Source organism: Chiloscyllium punctatum, chromosome 1 (genome assembly GCF_047496795.1).
Source record: "Chiloscyllium punctatum isolate Juve2018m chromosome 1, sChiPun1.3, whole genome shotgun sequence".
Lineage (NCBI taxonomy): Eukaryota > Metazoa > Chordata > Chondrichthyes > Orectolobiformes > Hemiscylliidae > Chiloscyllium > Chiloscyllium punctatum.
Window position 1 is genome coordinate 169,874,686 of NC_092739.1, and position 24,980 is coordinate 169,899,665.

Sequence of the window (24,980 nt, forward strand, 5' to 3'; positions counted from 1 at the left end):
GAGCTGGGACAGGGAGAGTGTGGCCCTGAGCTGGGACAGGGAGAGTGTGGTCCTGAGATGGGACTGGGAGAGTGTGGTTCTGAGCTGGGTCTGGGAGAGTGTGGTCCTGAGCTGGGACTGGGAGAGTGTGACCCTGAGCTGGGACACGGAGAGTGTGGCCCTGAGCTGGGACTGGGAGAGTGTGGCCCTGAGCTGGGACAGGGAGAGTGTGGCCCTGAGCTGGGACAGGGAGAGTGTGGCCCTGAGCTGGGACACGGAGAGTGTGGCCCTGAGCTGGGACTGGGAGAGTGTGGCCCTGAGCTGGGACAGGGAGAGTGTGGCCCTGAGCTGGGACTGGGAGAGTGTGGCCCTGAGCTGGGACAGGGAGAGTGTGGTCCTGAGCTGGGACAGGGAGAGTGAGGCCCTCAGCTGGGACAGGGAGAGTGTGGCCCTGAGCTTGGTCAGGGAGAGTGTGGCCCTGAGCTGGGACAGGGAGAGTGAGCCCCTGAGCAGGGACAGGGAGAGTGTGGTCCTGAGCTGGGACAGGGAGAGTGTGGCGCAGAGCTGGGACAGGGAGAGTGCGGTCTGAGCTGGGAAAGGGAGAGTGTGGCCCTGAGCTGTGACAGGGAGAGTGTGGTCCTGAGCTGGGACTGGGAGAGTGTGGCTCTGAGCTGGGTCAGGGAGAGTGTGGCGCAGAGCTGGGACAGGGAGAGTGCGGTCTGAGCAGGGACAGGGAGAGTGTGGCCCTGAGCTGGGTCAGGGAGAGTGTGGCGCAGAGCTGGGACAGGGAGAGTGCGGTCTGAGCTGGGAAAGGGAGAGTGTGGCCCTGAGCTGTGACAGGGAGAGTGTGGTCCTGAGCTGGGACAGGGAGAGTGTGGCCCTGAGCTGGGACTGGGAGAGTGCGGTCTGAGCTAGGAAAGGGAGAGTGTGGCCCTGAGCTGTGACAGGGAGAGTGTGGTCCTGAGCTGGGACACGGAGAGTGTGGCTCTGAGCTGGGACTGGGAGAGTGTGGTCCTGAGCTGGGACAGGGAGAGTGTGGCCCTGAGCTGGGACTGGGAGAGTGTGGCTCTGAGCTGGGACAGGGAGAGTGTGGCCCTGAGCTGGGACAGGGAGAGTGTGGCTCTGAGCTGGGACAGGGAGAGTGCGGCCCTGAGCTGGGACTGGGAGAGTGTGGCTCTGAGCTGGGACTGGGAGAGTGTGACCCTGAGCTGGGACAGGGAGAGTGTGGCCCTGAGCTGGGACTGGGAGAGTGTGGCCCTGAGCTGGGACATGGAGAGTGCGGTCGGAGCTGGTTCAGGGAGAGTGTGGTCCTGAGCTGGGACAGGGAGAGTGTGGCCCTGAGCTGGGACAGGGAGAATGTGGCTCTGAGCTGGGACAGGGAGAGTGTGGCCCTGAGCTGGGACTGAGAGAGTGTGGCTCTGAGCTGGGACAGGGAGAGTGTGGCTCTGAGCCGGGACTGGGAGAGTGTGGCCCTGAGCTGGGACAGGGAGAGTGTGGCTCTGAGGTGGGACAGGGAGAGTGCGGTCTGAGCTGGGAAAGGGAGAGTGTGGCCCTGAGCTGTGACAGGGAGAGTGTGGTCCTGAGCTGGGACAGGGAGAGTGTGGCCCTGAGCTGGGACTGGGAGAGTGCGGTCTGAGCTAGGAAAGGGAGAGTGTGGCCCTGAGCTGTGACAGGGAGAGTGTGGTCCTGAGCTGGGACACGGAGAGTGTGGCTCTGAGCTGGGACTGGGAGAGTGTGGTCCTGAGCTGGGACAGGGAGAGTGTGGCCCTGAGCTGGGACTGGGAGAGTGTGGCTCTGAGCTGGGACAGGGAGAGTGTGGCCCTGAGCTGGGACAGGGAGAGTGTGGCTCTGAGCTGGGACAGGGAGAGTGCGGCCCTGAGCTGGGACTGGGAGAGTGTGGCTCTGAGCTGGGACTGGGAGAGTGTGACCCTGAGCTGGGACAGGGAGAGTGTGGCCCTGAGCTGGGACTGGGAGAGTGTGGCCCTGAGCTGGGACATGGAGAGTGCGGTCGGAGCTGGTTCAGGGAGAGTGTGGTCCTGAGCTGGGACAGGGAGAGTGTGGCCCTGAGCTGGGACAGGGAGAATGTGGCTCTGAGCTGGGACAGGGAGAGTGTGGCCCTGAGCTGGGACTGAGAGAGTGTGGCTCTGAGCTGGGACAGGGAGAGTGTGGCTCTGAGCCGGGACTGGGAGAGTGTGGCCCTGAGCTGGGACAGGGAGAGTGTGGCTCTGAGGTGGGACAGGGAGAGTGTGGCCCTGAGCTGGGACTGAGAGAGTGTGGCTCTGAGCTGGGACAGGGAGAGTGTGGCTCTGAGCCGGGACTGGGAGAGTGTGGCCCTGAGCTGGGACAGGGAGAGTGTGGCTCTGAGCTGGGACTGGGAGAGTGTGGCTCTAAGCTGGGACAGGGAGAGTGTGACCCTCAGCTGGGACTGGGAGAGTGTGGCCCTGAGCTAGGACTGGGAGAGTGTGGCCCTGAGCTGGGACAGGGAGAGTGTGGTCCTGAGCTGGGACAGGGAGAGTGTGGCCCTGAGCTGGGACTGGGAGAGTGTGGCCCTGAGCTGGGACACGGAGAGTGTGGCTCTGAGCTGGGACAGGGAGAGTGTGGTCCTGAGCTGGGACTGGGAGAGTGTGGCTCTGAGCTGGTAGAGGGAGAGTGTGGTCCTGAGCTGGGACAGGGAGAGTGTGGCCCTGAGCTGGGACTGGGAGAGTGTGGCCCTGAGCTGGCACTGGGAGAGTGTGGCTCTGAGCTGGGACAGGGAGAGTGTGACCCTGAACTGGGACAGGGAGAGTGTGGTCCTGAGCTGGGACAGGGAGAGTGTGGCCCTGAGCTGGGACAGGGAGAGTGTGGCCCTGAGCTGGGACTGGGAGAGTGCGGTCTGAGCTGGGACTGGGAGAGTGTGGTCCTGAGCTGGGACAGGGAGAGTGCGGTCTGAGCTGGGACTGGGAGAGCTTGGCCCTGAGGTGGGACAGGGAGAGTGTGGTCCTGAGCTGGGACAGGGAGAGTGTGGCCCTGAGCTGGGACAGCAAGAGTGTGGTCCTGAGCTGGGACAGGGAGAGTGTGGCCCTGAGCTGGGACACGGAGAGTGTGATCTGAGCTGGGACAGGGAGAGTGCGGCTCTGAGCTGGGACACGGTGAGTGTGGTCCTGAGCTGGGACAGGGAGAGTGTGGTCCTGAGCTGGGACACGGAGAGTGTGGCCCTGAGCTGGGACTGGGAGAGTGTGGTCCTGAGCTGGGACAGGGAGAGTGTGGCCCTGAGCTGGGAGAGGGAGAGTGTGGTTCTGATCTGGGACAGGGAGAGTGTGGTCCTGAGCTGGGACAGGGAGAGTGTAATCTGAGCTGGGACTGGGAGAGTGTGGCCCTGAGCTGGGACTGGGAGAGTGTGGCCCTGAGCTGGGACAGGGAGAGTGTGGCCCTGAGCTGCTACTGGGAGAGTGTGGTCCTGAGCTGGGACAGGGAGAGTGTGGTCCTGAGCTGGGACAGGGAGAGTGTGGTCCTGAGCTGGGACTGGGAGAGTGTGGCTCTGAGCTGGTACTGGGAGAGTGTGGTCCTGAGCTGGGACTGGGAGAGTGTGACCCTGAGCTGGGACAGGGAGTGTGTGGCCCTGAGCTGGGACACGGAGAGTGTGACCCTGAGCTGGGACAGGGAGAGTGTGGCCCTGAGCTGGGACTGGGAGAGTGTGGCCCTGAGCTGGGACACGGAGAGTGTGACCCTGAGCTGGGACTGGGAGAGTGTGGCCCTGAGCTGGGACAGGGAGAGTGTGGCCCTGAGCTGGGACAGGGAGAGTGTGGCCCTGAGCTGGGACACGATGAGTGTGGTCCTGAGCTGGGACTGGGAGAGTGCGGCTCTGAGCTGGGACAGGGAGAGTGTGGTCCTGAGCTGGGACAGGGAGAGTGTGGTCCTGAGCTGGGACAGGGAGAATGTGCCCCTGAGCTGGGAATGGGAGAGTGTGGTCTTGATCTGGGACACGGAGAGTGTGGCCCTGAGCTGGGACTGGGAGAGTGTGGCCCTGAGCTGGGACAGGGAGAGTGTGGTCCTGAGCTGGGACAGGGAGAGTGTGGCCCTGAGCTGGGACACGATGAGTGTGGTCCTGAGCTGGGACTGGGAGAGTGCGGCTCTGAGCTGGGACAGGGAGAGTGTGGTCCTGAGCTGGGACAGGGAGAGTGTGGTCCTGAGCTGGGACAGGGAGAATGTGGCCCTGAGCTGGGAATGGGAGAGTGTGGTCTTGATCTGGGACACGGAGAGTGTGGCCCTGAGCTGGGACTGGGAGAGTGTGGCCCTGAGCTGGGACAGGGAGAGTGTGGCTCTGAGCTGGGACAGGGAGAGTGTGGTCCTGAGCTGGGACAGGGAGAGTGTGGCTCTGAGCTGGGACAGGGCCACTGTGGCCCTGATCTGGGACTGGGAGTGTGTGGCCCTGAGCTGGGACAGGGAGAGTGTGGCTCTGAGCTGGGACAGGGCCACTGTGGCCCTGAGCTGGGACTGGGAGAGTGTGGCCCTGAGCTGGGACTGGGAGAGTGTGGCCCTGAGCTGGGACACGGAGTGTGTGGCTCTGAGCTGGGACAGGGAGAGTGTGACCCTGAACTGGGACAGGGAGAGTGTGGCTCTGAGCTGGGACTGGGAGAGTGTGGTCCTGAGCTGGGACAGAGAGAGTGTGGCCCTGAGCTGGGACAGGGAGAGTGTGGCCCTGAGCTGGGACTGGGAGAGTGTGGTCCTGAGCTGGGTCAGGGAGAGTGTGGCTCTGAGCTGGGACAGGGAGAGTGTGACCCTGAACTGGGACAGGGAGAGTGTGACCCTGAACTGGGACAGGGAGAGTGTGGCTCTGAGCTGGGACTGGGAGAGTGTGGTCCTGAGCTGGGACAGAGACACCGTGGCCCTGATTGAAACAACCAAACCCCCTCAATCCTATGCTTCCGTATATTATGCAGTAGCCTACCATGGGGAACCTGATCAAACCCCTTACTGAAATCCATATACGCCACATCAACCACTTTACCCTCATCCACCTGTTTAGTCACCATCTCAAAGAACTCAATACAGTTTGTGAGGCATGACCTACCCTTCACAAAACCATGCTGACTATCCCTCATCAAATTATTCCTCTCTAGATGAGTATAAATCCTATCTCTTCTAACCTTTTCCAACACTTTACCCACAACCGAAGTAAGCCTCACTGGTCTATAATTCCCAGGGTTGTCTCTACTCCCCTTCTTGAGCAAGGGGACAACATTTGTTATCCTCCAGTCTTATAGTCCAATTCCAGTCGACAATGACAGCATAATGAAGTGGTGTTTCCCAGGTTCAGGTGACAGGTGACAGGGTCCAGTTTAACCCGGATGGTTTGTAACTCACATTTTCCATGTGCCACATTTACTAATAACATTGCCAGCTGAAATGATTATTTGAAGTCCCGTTGGGCGTCAGCTCGTAAACGCTTTTCAATAAGAACATTACAGCACAGGAACAGACCCTTTGGCCCTCCAAGCCTGTGCTGACACATTTTGCCCTTCCATACTAAAACTGTCTTCCCTTATAGGACCCGTATCCCTCTATCCCTTCTAATTCCTGTATCCATCTAGGTGCTTCTTTGATGCTGCTATCGTGTCTGCTTCCACCCCCTCCTCTGCTAGTGTGTTCCAGGCTCTCACCACCCTTTGTGTGAAACACCTCCCTCGCACATCTCTTTTAAACTCCACTCCCCCATCTTGAATCTGTTTCCCCTAGTAGTTGACCCGTCCACCCTGGGAGAACGTCTCATACTTCCCCCTCTGTCCATGCCATTCACAATCTTATAAACCTCTGTCAGGTCACCACTTAACCCTCTACATTCCAGAAGGACAAATCCAATCTTTCGTCATAGTTAAAAACCCCCAGACCCGGCAACATTGAGGTAAACTGTTTCTGTACCCTCCCCAAAGCACCCACATTCGTCTGGTCGGAGAAAGTGAGGACTGCAGATGCTGGAGATCAGAGTTGAAGAGTATGGTGCTGGAAAACCGCAGCAGGTCAGGCAGCATCTGAGGAGCAGGAGAATTGACATTTCAGGCATCAGCCCTTCCTGGTGAAGAGCTTATGCCCGAAACATCGATTCTCCTGCTCCTCAGATGCTGCCTGGCCTGCTATGTTTTTCCAGCACCATACATCCTTCTGGTAGCATACACTATATTCCAAGTGTGGCCTAATTAAAGTTCTATAAATTATGCCTATTCTTATACTCAATGTTCCTTCCAATGAAGGCAAGCATGCAGTAGGCCTTTATTATTACTTCCTCTACTGCTGCCACCTTCAGTGATCTGTGAACCTGCACACCCAGATCCCTCTGTATATCAATACTTCTCAGGGTTTTGCCATTCACTGTATAATTTACACCTGGACTTGCAAAAGCACAGTGGCTTTGTGGTGAGCACTGCTGCCTCACAGTGCCAGGGACTCAGGTTCGATTCCAGCCTTAGGCGACTGCCTGTGTGGAGTTGCACATTTTCCCCATGTCTCTGGTTTCCTCCCAATTCTAAAGATGTGCAGGTTAGGTGGACTAGCCATGGGAAATACAGGGATAGGGTAGTGGGGTGGGTCAGGGTGGGATGCTCTTCAGAAGGTTGGTAGACATCTTGGGCTGAATGGTCTGCTACAACACTGTAGGGATTCTATGAAAACAAATACTCTATGAAAACTTGACCTTCCAAAATGCATCAACTTACATTTGTTCAGATTAAACTTCATCTGCCATCTTTCTGTCCATGCCTCCAACTGATCTATATTCTGCTGTATCCTCTGACAATCCTCCTCACTATCTGCAACTCCACCAATCTGTGTATCATCCACAAACTTACTAAATAGACCAACTTCAATTTCCTCCTCGAGATCATTTGTGGAGATCATGAACAGCCGAGTTTCCAGCATTGATCCCTGTGGAATGCCACCAATCACAACCTCCCATCCCAAAAAGCATCCTTCCACCGCTCCTATCTGTCTCCTGTCGCTAAGCCAGCTCTATGTCCACCTTGGAGGAGAAAGTGAGGACTGAAGATGCAGGGGATCAGAGTCGAGAGTATGGTGCTGGAAAAGCACAGCAGGTGATGAAGGGCATATGCCTAGAATGTCGATTCTCCTGCTTCTTGTATGATGCCTGACCTGCTGTGCTTTTCCAGCACTACACTCTCGACTCTATGTCCATCTTGCCAGGTTGGCTTCTGCATCATTAATTCAACATACCAAACAGTCTCTCAGCATCTCATTCAGGGGGCAAATTTCCACATTGTCAGGTAGATGCCATTGTTGTAACTGTACTGGGAGAGCTTGGCCAGGGGAGCAGCAAGTTCTGGAGCACACATCTTCAGTACTATTACCGGAATGTTGTCAGGGCCCATTGCCTTCGCAGTATCCAGTGGCTCCAGCCCCTTTCTTGATGTCATGGAGAGTGAATCAAATTGGCTGGAGACTGGTATCTGTGATGCTGGGTCCCACTGGATGAGGCTGAGATGGATATCCACTCAGTATTTCTGGTTGAAGATTGCTGTGAAAGTTTCAGCTTTATCTTTTGCTCTGATGTACTGTGCTCTTCCATCGTTGAGGATGGGGATACTTGTGGAGCTTCCTCCTCCAGTGAGTTAATCGTCTGCCACCATTCACGACTGGATGTGAAAGGACTGCAGAGCTTAGATCTGATCCATTGGTTTGGGATCGCTTAGCTCTGTCTATCACTTGCTGTTTATGCTGTTTGCCATGCAAGTAGCTCTAAGAGAATGTGGGGACTGCAGATGCTGGAGATCAGAGTCGGGACTGCTCCTCAGATGCTGCCTGACCTGCTGTTCTTTTCCAGCACCACACTCTTGACACAAGTCGTCTTGTTTGGTAGCTTCACCAGGCTGACACCTCACCTTCAGGTCTGCCTGGTGCTGTTCCTGGCCTGCCCTCCTGCACTCTCCATTGAATCATGGTTGATCCCCTGGCTTGATGGTAATGGTTGAGTGGGGGATATGCCGGGCCATGAGGTTACAGATTGTGCGGGAGTACAGTTCTGCTGCTGGTGATGACCCACAGTATCTCATGGATGCCCCGTCCTGAGTTGTTAGATCTGTTTGAACTCTGTCCCATTCAGCAGGGTGACAGTGCCTCACAACACGATGGAGGGTATTCTCAATGTGAAGGTGGGACTTTGTCTCCACAAGGACAGTGCGGTGGTCACTCTCACCGATACTGTCATGGTCAGATACACCTGCAGCCAGAGATTGGTGAGGATGAGGTCAGGATGGTTTTCCCTCTTGTTGGTTCTCTCCCCACCTGCCGCAGACCCAGTCTAGCAGCGATGCCCTTTAGGACCCGACCAGCTCGATCAGTAATGCTGCTGCCGAGCCACTCTTGGTGGTGGGACTTTGAAATCCCCCACCCAGAGTACATTCTGTGTCCTTGTCACCCTCAGTGCTTCCTCTGAGTGTTGTCCAACATGGAGGAGTAATGATTCATCAGCCGAGGGAGGGTGGTAGGTGGTAATGCAGCAGGAGGTTTCCTTGCTCATGTCTAACCTGAAGCCATGAGACTTCATGGGGTCCGGAGTCAATGTTGAGGATTCCCAGGGCAACTCCCTCCCGACTGTATCCCACTGTGCTGCCCCCCCTCTGCTGAGCCTGTCCTGCGGGTGGGACAGGACCTATCCAGGGATGGGGATGGTGGGCTCTGGGACACTGTCTATGAGGTATGATCCCGTGAGTATGACTGTGTCAGGCTGTTACTGGACTAGTCTGTGAGACAGCTCTCTCAATTTCAGCACTAGCCCCCAGGTGTAGGTAAGGGTGACTTTGTATGGTCAACAGGGCCGTTGGTGTTTTTGCCATTGTCTTTTCTGGTTCCAAGGTCCATCTGGTTTCATTTCTTTGTTACGACTTTCTAGTGAATGATGCAACTTAAGTTCCTCAAAACTGAAAATGCTGCAGGTCCGCAGGCAGTCAGATCGATTGCCCACTGCTTTTCATCTGTTGCAATGTAATTTGCCCCAATAAAATACCACATTCTTTCCATGATCAAACGAGTCAATCATAGAATCCCTACAGTGCAGAAACAGGCCTTTCAGCCCAACAAGTCCACACTGACCCTCTGAAGAATAACCCACCCAGACCCATTCCCCTACTTTATTACTTTACATTTACCCCTGACTCACGTACCTAAGCTACACATCCTTGAACACTATGGATAATTTAGTATGGCCAATTCACCCAAACTGCACACTATGGTTAATTTCTCCATGGCCAATTCACCTAACGTGCACATCTTTGGACCATGGGAGGAAACCAGAGCACCCAGAGGAAACCCACGCAGACACAGGGCGAATGTGCAAACTCCACACTGACAGTCGCTTGAAGCTGGATTCGAACCCAGGTCTCTGAAGCTGTGAGGCAGCTGTGCAAACCACTGAGCCACCCCACACTTCCCAAATAATGGCGGGATGCCAGAAATGCTTACCCAACTGAAAGACAACTGTTGCAATTGAATTTTTTTCAGGAGTGTCCTATTTTCCTTCATCGCCACTGAAGTAAGTACACAGAAGCTGGTATCCTGTCACCAGGTCACCCTTCATTTACATGTGCACAATATACTTGCTTTGACTAGTCAGCTTACAAACAGTCCCTAGAATTTGGAGACTCTCTAAATTTCACTTTTCCATCTATCAGCCAGGGGTCGCTGATTGGCCCAGGTTGAGAACTCCACTCAAGGATCTCATAGTCAATGTGATCCACCTGGCCCCCATTCTAGTCACAACAGGTATGCAGAGGTAAAAACAATGACTGCAGATGCAGTACAACCCTCTGAGCTCTCTCTCCAAGCCCTATCCAGTGACAAATTTATATCTCTCACCCTATGTCTTCTGCACAAATTCTGCACTGTTAAATTTTAAAATGAGTGTTAAAATTGCCAGCATTAATGTGCATAGTGTTAAATCTTCCATGCGATGTGTTTCCCATTGGCTTTCCTCGCCAACATTAAATCAGATGTCCAGTTTCTGCAGCTACAGGAAATGGTCAAGCTATGGACCCATAGGCCGTCAGTTTGGTCGGGGGTGGGGGTGGAATGATAACCATCCCTCTGGCCTGGATATCCTGCTGCGAGGAGGCAACTTCACCATCTCCAAGGTTAAGGAGGTGGTGGGCAGGCATCTCCACCTTACCGATGTGATGTATTGAAATGCTCCCCAGTGGGTAAGGGGGAACAGTTGGCCGTCCTGTTGCTGCCTATGTCCAGGCTGGTCATTCTGGCCAGAGTCTTCAGCTGTATCATTGATTCAGATGGACAATCTGGCAGGGGGGACAGTAAACTGTATGCCACGCCTAGAGTCCTGATGGAAACGGTAAAAGATGCCAAGCTGCTCAATGTCTTCAGCACCCCTACAGACGGAGTGCAGCGTAGATACACCTGGTCACGGGCAGACGGGTCTATCCGCTCAAGGATAGATTACCTGTTTGTGTCCACAAACGTTCTCAGTCAGATCCACTGACATCAAGCCAGGGTTTTTGTCTGACCACTGCCTCCTGCTGGCCGACTGTCACCTACAGGATGAGCAGTGGGCTGGTAAGGGAATGTAGAAGCTGAACTGGATTCTCGCGATCCCAGAACACATTGAGGAGCTCAAGAGGGATTACACAGGTTGGAGAACCATGAAGCCCCTCTTTGAGGATCCAGTGGACTGGTGGGAAACAGTAAAAGGGAACATCAATAGCTTCTTCATCCTCAAAGGTGTTCAGGAGGTGAGAGAGAGGCAGGGAAAACTGTCCAGACTCTAAGAAAGTACGCAGAACTTGCTCCTGCTGCAGATGATGGGGGTCAATGTCACGGAGGATCTCAAGGAGGTGAAGGGCCAGCAAGTCTCGCTCTCTGCCTCAGAAGCCTCCAAAATAATCTTGCGGTCCAGGGTCCACTCCATGGAGCAGGACGAGACATGCTCACGATTCTTCTTCCAGAGGGTGGACAGAGAGAGCTCTGTGCTCAGCAGCCTGAAGGAAGAAGATGGCTCAGTAACATCATCTCAGGTTGACATCCTGAGGATCAGCAAATTCTTCTGTGCCAGTCGTATGACATGAAGCCCACAGAGAGTGCGGCCTTCTAGTTGTTTCTGTCCTCTATCACAGAGGTCTTAGATGACAGCACACGGCGAGGCCTGATCAGGCACTATGCCTGGACGAGCTAACCAAGGCTCTCGGGTCCTTTGAACAGAATAAATCTCCCGGAAGCAATGACTTACAGTCAAGTTCTATTCTGCTCTGTGGGACTTGATTGGCCAGGACCTGCTGGAGGTGTATGTCAGTATGCTTCAGGCAGGTACCATGAGTGAATCCATGAGGAAAGGCATCATCACTCTCATCTACAAGCGGAAGGGGGAGAGGGAGGAAATCAGAAATTGGAGACCAATCTCACTGTTAAATGCGGATTACAAAATGCTGTCAAAGGTAATCGCCAACCGGGTCAGGTCTGCTCTGGGGTCGATGATTCACCCTGACCAAACCTGTGCTGTACCGGGCAAGAAGATCTCTCAGAGTCTCGCACTCCTCAGGGATACAATTGCCTATGTGCAGGACAGAGGGTTGGACACCTGCCTTATCATCCTGGACCAGGAGAAAGCCTTTGACAGGATATTTCATACATACATGAGAGATGTTCTCTCCAAAATGGGCTTTGGGGATGAAATCTGCAATTGGATCTGACTGCTCTACACCAACATTATCAGTGCAGTCTCAATCAGATAGCTTCCCAGTCAGATCTGGAGTCAGGCAGGGCTGCCCTCTCTCTCTCTCTCTCCTGCCTTGTTTGTGTGCTGCATAGAGCCATTTGCCGAGTCCATCAGGAAGGATGCGAGCCTGAAAGGGGTGACTGGCAATGAGGGCCTACAGGTTAAGGCCTCCCTGTACATGGGTGACATCACCGTTTTCTGCTCGGATCTGCTGCCCGTGAACAGACTCGTGTTCATCTGTGACCAGTCCGAACTGGCCTTGGGGGCCAAAGGATATCGAGGTAAGAGCGAGTCCATGCTCTTCAGAAACTGGGCTGACCAATCCCCTATCCCTTTGACCATCAGGACAGACCAGCTGAAGGTGCTGGGTATTTGGTTTGGAGGGGCTGGGTGTGCGCCAAGACTTGGGAGGAGCATGTCACCAAAGTGAGGCAGAAACTGGGAGCAACAATTGGTCTCCATAGAGGGTAAAAGCCTGGTCATCCAAAGAGAGGTACTCTTAGTGTTGTAGTCCATGGCCGAGGTCTGCTCTACTCCCTGAACCTGCGATTCTGCAGTCACCCAGGCCATCTTCCACTTCATGTGGAGATTGAAGATGGATGGTTTCTGATGGACGTCACAAACAAAGATCAGGACAAAGGGGGAGAAAACACACCCAACGATACTTTCACCCTTTGTGTGTGGCCGCATCAAGCTGTGTATGGATTCCTGGTAGACAAACACTAAGTGTCGCTATGTACTGACGTTCTACCTGTCCCTGGTGTTGCAAAGGATGGGCCTGACCTCGCTGCAGTGGAACGCTCCGAGTAGTTGGACCATTCTGTATCATCTGTCCTTTGTGAAGAAATCTGTGAAGGCAAACACCTTTGACCTCAAGTCCATCATGAAGTGGTCAGCACCAAGTGTCCTTGAGACCCTTCGGGAAAAGGAGATGGCGGATCCTGTTGGGTGGTTCCCTGAGCAGACTGTCAAAGTTATTTGGCAGAATGCATCAATACCAGAACTTTCAAACAAGCACCAGGACATGGCTTGGCTAGTGGTGAGAAGGCCTCTGCCTGTGAGATCCTTTGCATATGCCCAGACTCTCTGCACCACCGCACGCTGCCCTCAAAGTGTCACACACCTCCTTCTGCACAGGAATGTTGTGGTATTTGTTGAGGTTCATCCTGAGCAGCTCTGTGACACGGGACTCTGTGCTCTCAGGCCTGTTCCCCGGGAAGCACACTGAAACAAACATCGACTGCACGTGGACGACCATCAATTCAGTGAAAGACGTTCGTTAGTCTGCCCGAAATTGCTGGCCTTCCAGCTGAAGCTGACTGTGTGTTGCATACTGGCACATTCCAAGATCCAGGGCTATGTGCAGAAGCTTGGGGCCATGGGAAAAGACCACGAGGAAAGGCCCTTCTACCGGAGAAATGGGGGTCCATTCAGTTATTGGGCCTGCTGATGCCTCAGCTCAATAGAACATTGAACAATACAGTGCAGAACAGGCCCTTCAACCCTCAATTTTGCACCGACCTGTAAATTAATCTAAGCCCATCTCCCTACACTATCCCATCATCATCCATGTGCTTATCCAAGGATTTAAACAATCTCCCTAATGTGGCTGAGTTGACTACATTGGCAGGTAGGGCATTCCACACCCTTACCACTCTCTGAGTAAGGAACCTGCCTCTGACATCTGTCTTGAATCAATCATCCCTCAATTTGTAGTTATGCCCCCTTGTACAAGCTGATGTCATCATCCTTGGAAAAAGACTCTCACTGTCTATCCTATCTAATCCTCTGACCATCTTGTATGTCTCTATCAATTCCCCTCTTAACCTTCTCCTCTCCAATGAGAACAGACCCAAGTCTCTCAGCCTTTCCTCATTAGACCTTCCCTCCAGACCAGGCAACATCCTGGTAAATCTCCTCTGCACCTTTTCCAATGCTTCCACATTCTTCCTGTAATGGGGCGACCAGAACCGTACACACTATTCCAAGTGCAGCCGCACTAGTGTTTTGTAATCGTCAATGATGTCAAATGCATTCAAATATAAATCAATTTTTGGCATTAGCTACAGATCACTTACATTATTGCTATAGGGTCTTGGTCTGTTCAATTTGGATACCATGTAAACATAGGAAATGGTGAACATCAACAATTCAATTTGTTCTCTGTAAGTAAAGGCAGTATACATCTGGATGACTTCATCGACTGTACATGTACCAAAGATTTATTTCTATGAATAAAGTATGTTTTTGAAATGAAAAAAACCTGTTACACTCATTAGTTCTGAGGGGTTGGCAATATTTAATTGTCAGCTTCCTTCATTACTCCATTTGATATTGATAAATATTTTGTTGTTGATTTTGTTAGTGTGGGGCACTTGATATTTTGTTCACTCTTTTATTTCTTTCTTAGTTGTTTATATTTCAGGTTTCCAGCAACAAGGTTCCGTTATATACTCCACACAAAGCTTTTTGATATGCTCTTTGATTTAGAGTCAAAGAGTCATAGAGATGTACAGCACGGAAACAGACCCTTCGGTCCAACCTGTCCATGCTGACCAGATATCCCAACCCAATCTAGTCCCACCTGCCAGCACCCGGCCCATGTCCCTCCAAACCTTCTCTATTCATGTCCCCATCCAAATGCCTCTTAAATGTTGCAATTGTACCAGCCTCCACCACATCCTCTGGCAGCTCATTCCATACACGTACCACCCTCTGAGTGAAAAAGTTGCCCTTTAGATCTCTTTTATATCTTTCCCCTCTCACCCTAAACCTATGCCCTCTAGTTCTGGACTCCCCGACCCCAGGGAAAAGACTTTGTCTATTTATCCTATCCATGCCCCTCATAATTTTGTAAACCTCTATAAGGTCACCCCTCAGCCTCCGACACTCCAGGGAAAACAGCCCCAGCCTATTCAGCCTCTCCCTATAGCTCAGATCCTCCAACCCTGGCAACATCCTTGTAAATCTTTTCTGAACCCTTTCAAGTTTCACGACATCTTTCCGATAGGAAGGAGACCAGAATTGTACGCAATATTCCAACAGTGGCCTAACCAATGTCCTGTATAGCTACAACATGACCTCCCAACTCCTGTACTCAATACTCTGACCAATAAAGGAAAGCATACCAAACACCTTCTTCACTATCCTATCTACCTGCAACTCTACTTTCAAGGAGCTATGAACCTGCACTCCAAGGTCTCTTTATTTAGCAACACTCCCTAGGACCTTACCATTAAGTGCATAAGTCCTGCTCAGATTTGCTTTCCCAAAATGCAGCACCTCACATTTATCTGAATTAAACTCCATCTGCCACTTCTCAGCCCATTGGCCCACCTGGTCAAGATCCTGTTGTAATCTGAGGTAACCCTCTTCGCTGTCCACTACACCTCCAATTTTGGTGTCATCTGCAAACTTACTAACTGTACCTCTTATGCTCACATCCAAATCATTTATGTAAATGACAAAAAGTAGAGGGCCCAGCACCGATCCTTGTGGCACTCCACTGGTCACAGGCCTCCAGTCTGAAAAACAACCCTCAACCACCACCCTCTGTCTTCTACCTTTGAGTCAGTTCTATATCCAAATGGCTAGTTCTCTCTTTATTCCATGAGATCTAATCTTGCTAATCAGTCTCCCATGGGGAACCTTGTTGAACGCCTTACTGAAGTCCATACAGATCACAACTACTGCTCTGCCCTCATCAATCCTCTTTGTTACTTCTTCAAAAAACTCAATCAAGTTTGTGAGACATGATTTCCCACCCACAAAGCCATGTTGACTATCCCTAATCAGTCCTTACCTTTCCAAATACATGTAAATCCTGTCCCTCAGGATTCCCTCCAACAACTTGCCCATCACCGAGGTCAGGCTCACCGGTCTATAGTTCCCTGTCTTGTCCTTACCACCCTTCTTAAACAGTGGCACCACCTTTGCCAACTTCCAGTCTTCTGGCACCTCACTTGTGACTATCGATGATACAAATATCTCAGCAAGAGGCCCAGCAATCACTTCTCTAGCTTCCCACAGAGTTCTCAGGTACACCTGATCAGGTCCTGGGGATTTATCCACCTTTAACCATTTCAAGACATCCAGCACTTCCTCCTCTGTAATCTGGACATTTTGCAAGATGTCACCATCTATTTCCCTACAGTCTATATCTTCCATATCCTTTTCCACAGTAAATACTGATGCAAAATATTCATTTAGTATCTCCCCCACTTTCTGTGGCTCCACACAAAGGCCGCCTTGCTGATCTTTGAGGGGCCCTATTCCCTCCCTAGTTACCCTTCTGTCCTTAATTTATTGGTAAAAACCCTTTGGATTCTCCGTAATTCTATTTGCCAAATCTATCTCATGTCCGCCTTTTGCCCTCCTGATTTCCCTCTTAAGTATACTCCTTACTGCCTTTATACTCTTCTAAGGATTCACTCGATCTATCCTGTTGATACCTTACATATGCTTCCTTCTTTTTCTTAACCAAACCCTCAACTTCTTTGGTCATCTTTATTCCTGATGAAGGGCTTTTGCCCGAAACGTCGATTTCGAAGCTCCTTGGATGCTGCCTGAACTGCTGTGCTCTTCCAGCACCACTAATCCAGTATTCCCTATACCTACCAGCTTTCCCTTTCACCCTGACAGGAATATACTTTCTTTGGATTCTTGTTATCTCATTTCTGAAGGCTTCCCAAAGGCAGCCGTCCCTTTACCTGCGAACATCTGCCTCCAATCAGCTTTTGAAAGTTCTTGCCTAATACCGTCAAAATTGGCCTTTCTCCAATTTAGAACTTCAACTTTTAGATCTGGTCTATCCTTTTCCATCACGATTTTAAAACGAATAGAATTATGGTCTCTGGCCCCAAAGTGCTTCTCCACCGACACGTCAGTCACCTGCCCTGCCTTATTTTCCAAGAGTAGGTCAAGTTTTGCACCTTCTCAAGTAGGTACATCCACATACTGAATCAGAAAATTGTCTGGTACTACTTTAAAATAAACAAATACTTCAAAACATTTACTACTCAGTACCACAAAACACCTTCAGTATCTTTGGTGAGTTGGTTGGTTGATCTTGGTTGGTGATAACTTAAGGGAAGAATTCTTGAACTCAGTTGAAATTTAGGAGTCATATCCCGAGAAAATGCGTGACTTCTGTGCAAGATATTTTTATTTTGTCAATGGAGCTGTTGGTTGCTGTCTTTGTCAGATTCACTTATTTTGGAATGTTTTCATTGGATATTGCATATTGCTGATTTAATGAAGGGGGAGAGGGAGACTGTACAAAATGAATGATCAAGCTGGGTGCACTCATGTGACAAAGCCATGACAGTAAAGTGTGAAATCTGAGTCATCAATGGAGACACAGAGGGTAACAGTTGATCAGTGTGGTGCTGGAAAAGCACAGCAGGTCAGGCAGTATCCGAGGAGCAGGAGAGTCGACATTTCGGGCATAAGCTCTTCAAAGAAGTAACTGTTAAGACACTTTACTGATATGAAGCGTTCCATTTGAGAGCAAACCAGTAAGCTATAAAGGTTGAACATAATAATGAAGATCAAGACATCAATTTCCTATTTGATCTGAATCAATGTATTGGTTAAAGAATTTCCTACCCCATTGTTATTGCAGGTGAGGTCACATTCCTTGACTTTGAATACAGATATATCCTGACACTTTCGATCATAGCAGGCCTGACAAACCAGACAGAGAGAAAAGCAGGTCACAATACACAGCCTGACATCTGATTGGAACAATGACCCAACTGAGAATGCAAGTGATTCAACCGCTCACTTCTTCAGGATTCAGCTTCATGGGCAAATGTTTAATTTTCTGCAAACATTTGCAGAAAACACCAAAATTGGAGGTGTAGTGCACAGCAAAGGTTACCTCAGATTACAACAGGATCTTAATTAAATTGGCCAATGGGCTGAGAAGTGGCAGATGGAGTTTAATTCAGATAAATGTGAGGTGCTGCATTTTGGAAAGGCAAATTAGAGCAGAACTTATACACTTAATGGTAAGGTCCTAGGGAATGTTGCTGAACAAAGAGACCTTGGAGTGCAGGTTCATAGCTCCTTGAAAGTGGAGTCGCAGGTAGATAGGATAGTGAAGAAGGCATTTTGTATGCTTTCCTTTATTGGTCAGAGTATTGAGTACAGGAGTTGGGAGGTCATGTTGCAGCTGTACAGGACATTGGTGAGGCCACTGTTGGAATATTGCGTGCAATTCTGGTCTCCTTCCTATCGGAAAGATGTTGTGAAACCTGAAAGGGTTCAGAAAAGATTTACAAGGATGTTGCCAGGGTTGGAGGATCTGAGCTACAGGGAGAGGCTGAACAGGCTGGGGCTGTTTTCCCTGGAGTGTTGGAGGCTGAGGGGTGACCTTATAGAGGTCTATAAAATCATGAGGGGCATGGATAGGATAAATAGACAAGCTCTTTTCCCTGGGGTGCGGGAGTCTAGAGCTAGAGGGCACAGGTTTATCATACAACAGTATAGCACAGTACAGGCCTTTCAGACCTTGATGTTGTGCCGACTTTTGATCCTCCTCTTAGATCAAACTAACTGACATGTCCTTCATGTTACTATCATCCATGTGCAAATCCAAGAGTTGTTTAAATGTCCCTAATGTATCTGACTCTACTCCCACTGCTGGCAGTGCATTCCACTCTTTGTGCAAAGAACATACCTCTGACATCTCCCCGATACTTTCCTCCAATCACCTTCAAATTATGACCCCTTGTGATGCCGATTTCTGCCCTAGAAAAATCTCTGGCTATCCACTCTATCTATGTCTCTCATCATCTTGTGCACCTTGATCACGTCACCTCTCCAATGAGAAAAGTCCTAGATCCTTCAAATTTTCTTAGATTCATAGAACAATATAGTGCATGTTGTGCCGACCTGTGAACTATTCTCCGCTCGTCCCCCTACACTATCCCATCATCATCCATGTGCTTATCCAAGGATTGTTTAAATCTCCCTAATGTGGCTGAGTTAACTACATTAGCAGGTCGGGCATTCCACGCCCTTACTACCCTCTGAGTAAAGAACCTGCCTCTGACATCTGTCTAAATCTATCATCCCTCAATTTGCAGCTGTGCCCCCTCGTACAAGCTGATGTCATCATCCTAGGAAAAAGTCTTTCACTGTCCACCCAATCTAATCCTCTGATCATCTTGTATGTCTCTATCAAATCCCCTCTTAGCCTTCTTCTCTCCAATGAGAACAGACCCAAGTCTCTCAGCCTTTCCTCATAAGTCCTTCCCTCCAGACCAGGCAATATCTGGTAAATCCCCTCTGCACCTTTTCCAATGTTTCCACATCCTTCCCAAAATATGGTGACCAGAACTGTACACAATATCCAAGTCTGGCCGCACCGGTGTTATGTAGAGTTGCAGCATGATATTGCGGCTCTGGAACTCAATCCCCCTACCAATGAAACCTAACACACTGTATACCTTCATAACAGCACTGTCCACCTGGGTGGTAACTTTGAGGAATCAAGATCATTCTGTTCCTCCACACTGCCAAGAATCCTGCCTTTAACCCTGTATTCTGCATTCAGATTCGATCTTCCAAAATGAATTAGTTCACACTTTTCCAGGTTAAACTCCATCTGCCACTTATCAGCCCAGTTCTGCATCCTGTCAATGTCCTGTTGTAACTTACAACAGCCCTCCACACTATTCACAACTCCACTAACCTTCATGTAATTGGCAAACTTACTAACCCACTCTTCAACTTCCTCATCATTCATCAAAATTACAAAGAGCAGAGGTCCCAGAACAGATCCCTGTGGAACACTTCCGGCCACCGAGCTCCAGTCTGAATATTTTCCATCTACTACCACCGTCTGTCTTCTTTGGGCCAGCCAGTTCTGTATCCAGACAGACTGGTTTCCCTGTATCCCATGTCTCCTTACCTTCTGAATGAGCCTACCATGGGGAATCTTATCAAATGCCTTGCTAAAATCCATGTCGACAACATCCACTGCTCTACCTTCATCAATGTGTTTGGTCACATCCTCAAAGAATTCAATAACGTTCGTGAGGCATGATCTGCCCCTCACAAAGCCATGTGACTATCTCTAATCAAACTGGTTTTCCAAATAATCATAAATCCTGTCCCTCAGAATCCTCTCCAATAATTTGCCCACTACAGCCATAAGACTGACTGGTCTGTAATTCTCAGGATTTGTCCTATTCCCTTTCTTGAACAAGGGAATAACGTTTGCCACCCTCCAATCATCTGGCACTACTCCAGTGGACAGTGAGGACACAAAGATCATTGTCAAGAGACTGGTGCTGGAAAAACACAGCAGGTCAGGCAGCATCCGAGGAGCAGGAAAATTGACATTTTGGGCAGCAGCCCTTCATCAGGAATGAGGCTGAGAGACTCGGGGTGTAGAGATAAATGGGAGGAGGTGGGGCTGTGGGGGAAGGTAGCTGAGAGCGCAATAGGTGGATGGAGGTGGGGGTAAAGGTGATAGGTCAGAGAGGAGGGTGGTGCCGATAGTTGCGAAGAAAGATGCATAGATGGGACAGTTCAAGGAGATGGTGCCGAGCTAGAAGGTTGGAACTGGGGTAAGGTGGGGGGGGGGGAGGGGAAATGAGGCCAAAGGTGTAGCAATCTCTTCCCTCGCTCCCTGTAGTAACCTAGGGTATATCACGTCTACCCTGAGGGACTTACCTATCCTTATGTTTTTCAAAGTTTTAAGCACATCCCACTTCCTAACATCAACCTAGTACATCAGTCTGTTTCATGCTTTCCTCACAAACGTCAAGGTCCCTCTCAGTAGTGAATACTGAAACAAAGTATTCATTAAGGACCTCCCCTACATCATCTGACTCCAGGCACAAGTTCCCTTCACTATCCCTGATCAGCCCTATCCTCTCACTGGCCACCTTCTTGTTCCTCACGGGTTTTCCTTAACCCTAGCTGCTAAAGCTTTCTCATGCCTCCTCCTAGATCTCCTCAGTCCATTCTTCAGTTCCTTCCCGTCTGCCTTGTAACCTTCTAGAGCCTTGTCTGATTCCTGCCTCCTCAACCTTAAGTAAGCTTACTTCTTCCTCTTGATTTGATGTTCCACATCCCTTGTCACCCAACCATACCTTCCTTGGCTCGGTGGGACAAACCCATCCAGCTCTATCAGCAAGTGCTCCCTAAACAACCCCGACTTTTCTGTTGTGCATTTTCCTGAGAACATCTGTTCCCTGTTTAGGCGCCCCAGTTCCTGTCTAATAGCATTGTAATTCCCCCTCCCCCAATTAAAAACTTTACCATATCACCTGCTCCTACCCCTCTCCATGACGATAGTAAAGGTCAGGGAGCTATTATCACTGTCACCAAAATGCTCTCCCACAGAGAGATCTGACACCTGACCTGGTTTGTTGTCAAGCACCAAATCCAATATGGCCTCCCCTCCAGTCAGCCAATCTATATACTGAGTCAGGCAACTTTCCCGGACACACCTGACAAAAACAGCTCCATCCAAGCTATTTCACCTAAGTTGGTTCCAAACAATGTTGGGGAAGTTAAAGTCACCCATGACAAGAAACCAGTAACTTTTGCACCTTCCCAAAATCAGCCTCCCAATCTGCTCCTCTGTGTCTCTGTTGTTATTGGAGGGTGTATAAAAAACAGCCAATAAAGAGACTGCTCCTTAACTTTTCCAGACTTCCAACCATACTGTCTCAACAGACAAACCATTCTCGTCGAGCTCCCTTACTGCGGCTGTGATATAATCCGTGGTTCGAAATGCCACTCCACCACCCCTTTAAATCACACACGCTACCCTCCCTACAGCCTCACCCTTTAAAACCTAAAAACCTTAGAACATTCAAGAACCATTCCGGGACCTAGCAATCAGGGATCACGCTCTCTATGGACTGGACACTGCAATCAGGGAGCACACTCTCTCTGGACTGGACACTGCAATCAGGGAGCACACTCTCTCTGGACTGGACACTGCAATCAGGGAGCACACTCTCTCTGGACTGGACACTGCAATCAGGGAGCACACTCTCTCTGGACTGGACATTGTAATCAGGGAGGACACTCTCTCGGGACTGGACACTAAAATCAGGAATCACACAATCTCACAACAGGACATTTCAATCAGGGAGCACACTCTCTCGGGACTGGACACTGCAATCAGGGAGCACACTCTCTCTAGACTGGACACTGCAATCAGGGAGCACACTCTCTGCGGACTGGACACTGCAATCAGGGAGCACACTCTCTCGGGACTGGACACTGCAATCAGGGAGCACACTCTCTCGGGACTGGACACTGCAATCAGGGAGCACACTCTCTCTAGACTGGACACTGCAATCAGGGAGCACACTCTCTGCGGACTGGACACTGCAATCAGGGAGCACACTCTCTCGGGACTGGACACTGCAATCAGGGAGCACACTCTCTCTGGACTGGACACTGCAATCAGGGAGCACACTCTCTCTGGACTGGACACTGCAATCAGGGAGCACACTCTCTCTGGACTGGACATTGTAATCAGGGAGGACACTCTCTCTGGACTGGACACTACAATGACAGAGCACACTCTCTCGAGACTGGACATTACAATCAGGGAGGTAAAAACAATGACTGCAGATGCTGGAAACCAGATTCTGGATTAGTGGTGCTGGAAGAGCTCAGCAGTTCAGGCAGCATCCGAGGAGCAGCGAAATCGACGTTTCGGGCAAAAGCCCTTCATCAGGAATAAAGGCAGTGAGCCTGAAGGGTGGAGAGATAAGCTAGAGGAGGGTCGGGGTGGGGAAAAATTAGCATAGAGTACAATGGGTGACTGGGGGAGTGGATGAAGGTGATAGATCAGGGAGGAGAGGGTGGAGTGGATAGGTGGAAAAGGAGATAGGCAGGTAGGACAAGTCCGGACAAGTCATGGGGACAGTGCTGAGCTGGAAGTTTTGAACTAGGGTGAGGAGGGTGAAGGGGAAATGAGGAAACTGTTGAAGTCCACATTGATGCCCTGGGGTTGAAGTGTTCCGAGGCGGAAGATGAGGCGTTCTTCCTCCAGGCGTCTGGTGGTGAGGGAGCGGCGGTGAAGGAGGCCCAGGACCTCCATGCCCTCGGCAGAGTGGGAGGGGGAGTTGAAATGTTGGGCCATGGGGCGGTGTGGTTGATTGGTGCGGGTGTCTCGGAGATGTTACCTAAAGTGCTCTGCTAGGTGGCGCCCAGTCTCCCCAATGTAGAGGAGACCGCATCGGAAGCAACGGATACAATAAATGATATTAGTGGATGTGTATGTAAAACTTTGATGGATGTGGAAGGCTCCTTTAGGGCCTTGGATAGAGGTGTGGGAGGAGGTGTGGGCATAGGTTTTACAGTTCCTGCGGTGGCAGGGGAAAGTCCCAGGATTGGGGGGTGGGTTGTAGGGGGGCGTGGACCTGACCAGGTAGTCACGGAGGGAACGGTCTTTGCGGAAGGCAGAATGGGGTGGGGAAGGAAATATATCCCTGGTGGTGGGGTCTGTTTGGAGGTGGCGGAAATGTCGGCAGAAGATTTGATTTATGTGAAGGTTGGGAGGGTGGAAGGTGAGCACCAGGGGCGTTCTGTCCTTGTTACGGTTGGAGGGGTGGGGTCTGAGGACGGAGGTGCGGGATGTGGACGAGATGCATTGGAGGGCATCTTTAACCACATGGGAAGGGAAATTGCAGTCTCTAAAGCAGGAGGCCATCTGGTGTGTTCTGTGGTGGAACTGGTCCTCCTGGGAGGAGATCCGGCGGAGGCGGAGGAATTGGGAATACGGGATGGCATTTTTGCAAGAGGTAGGTGGGAAGAGGTGTAATCCAGGTAGCTGTGGGAGTCGGTGGGTTTGTAAAATATGTCAGTGTTAAGTCGGTCGTCATTAATGGAGATGGAGAGGTCCAGGAAGGGGAGGGAGGTGTCAGAGATGGTCCAGGTAAATTTAAGGTCAGGATGGAATGTGTTCGTGAAGTTGATGAATTGCTCAACCTCCTCGCGGGAGTACGAGGTGACGCCAATGCAGTCATCAATGTAGCGGAGGAAGAGGTGGGGAGTGGGGCCGGTGTAATTACGGAAGATCAACTGTTCTACATAGCCAACAAAGAGACAGGTATAGCTGGGGCCCATACGTGTGCCCATGGCTACCCCTTTGGTCTGGAGGAAGTGGGAGGATTCAAAGGTGAAATTGTTAAGGGTGAGGATCAGTTCGGGAAACGAATGAGAGTGTCGGTGGAAGGGTTCTGTTGGGGACGTCTGGAGAGGAAAAAACAGAGGGCTTGGAAGCCCTGGTCATGGCGGATGGAGGTGTAGAGGGATTGGATATCCGTGGTGAAGATGTGGCCTTGGGGGCTAGGGAAACGGAAGTCTTGGAGGAGGTGGAGGATGTGGGTGGTGTCTCGAACGTATGTTGGGAGTTCCTGGACTAGGTGGGATAGGACAGTGTCGAGGTAATCCCCACTCTCTCAGGACTGGACACGTGGGAAGGGAAATTGCAGTCTCTAAGGAAGGAGGCCATCTGGTGTGTTCTGTGGTGGAACCGGTCCTCCTGGGAGCAGATCCGGCGGAGGCGGAGGAATTGGGAATACGGGATGGCATTTTTGCAGGAGTTAGGGTGGGAAGAGGTGTAATCCAGGTAGCTGTGGGAGTCGGTGGGTTTGTAAACTATGTCACTGCAATGAAGGAGCACACACTCTCTGGACTGGACACTGCAATCAGGGAGCACACTCTCTCGGGACTGGACACGGCAATAACAAAGCACACTGTCTCTGGACAGGACACTGCATTCAGGCAGCACACTCTCTCGGGACTGGACACTGAAATAAGGGAGCACTCTCTCACTCTGAGCTGGTCACTGCAATCAAGGTGCACGCTCTCTGGATTGGACACTACAATAACTCAGCACACTCTCTTCGACTGGACACTGCAATCAGGGAGCCCACTCTCTCTGGACTGGACACTGAAATGAAGGAGCATACTCTCTCTGGACTGGACACTGCAATCAGGGAGCACACTCTCTCTGGACTGGACACTGAAATGAAGGAGCATACTCTCTCTGGACTGGACACTGCAATCAGGGAGCACACTCTCTCTGGACTGGACACTGCAATCAGGGAGCACACTCTCTCTGGACTGGACACTGCAATCAGGGAGCACACTCTCTCACGACTGGACACTGCAATCAGGGAGCACGCTATCTCAGGTCTGGAGAATCCAATCAGGGAGCACACTCTCTCTGGACTGGACACTACAATCAGGGAGCACACTCTCTCAGGACTGGACACTGCAAACAGGGACCACGCTATCTCAGGTCTGG

The 24,980-nt window shown here is 51.0% G+C and overlaps 1 protein-coding gene across 1 annotated transcript in view; it reads right to left on the minus strand.

Moving 5' to 3' along the window:
* The window catches only part of LOC140480726 (disintegrin and metalloproteinase domain-containing protein 12-like), a 545,040-nt gene that overhangs the window by 255,008 nt on the left and 265,052 nt on the right, over positions 1-24,980 (minus strand). The window contains exon 17 of the mRNA XM_072576009.1: positions 17,294-17,371. Coding sequence (XP_072432110.1) covers positions 17,294-17,371 — 78 coding nt within the window. The remainder of the gene's footprint in view (positions 1-17,293; positions 17,372-24,980) is intronic.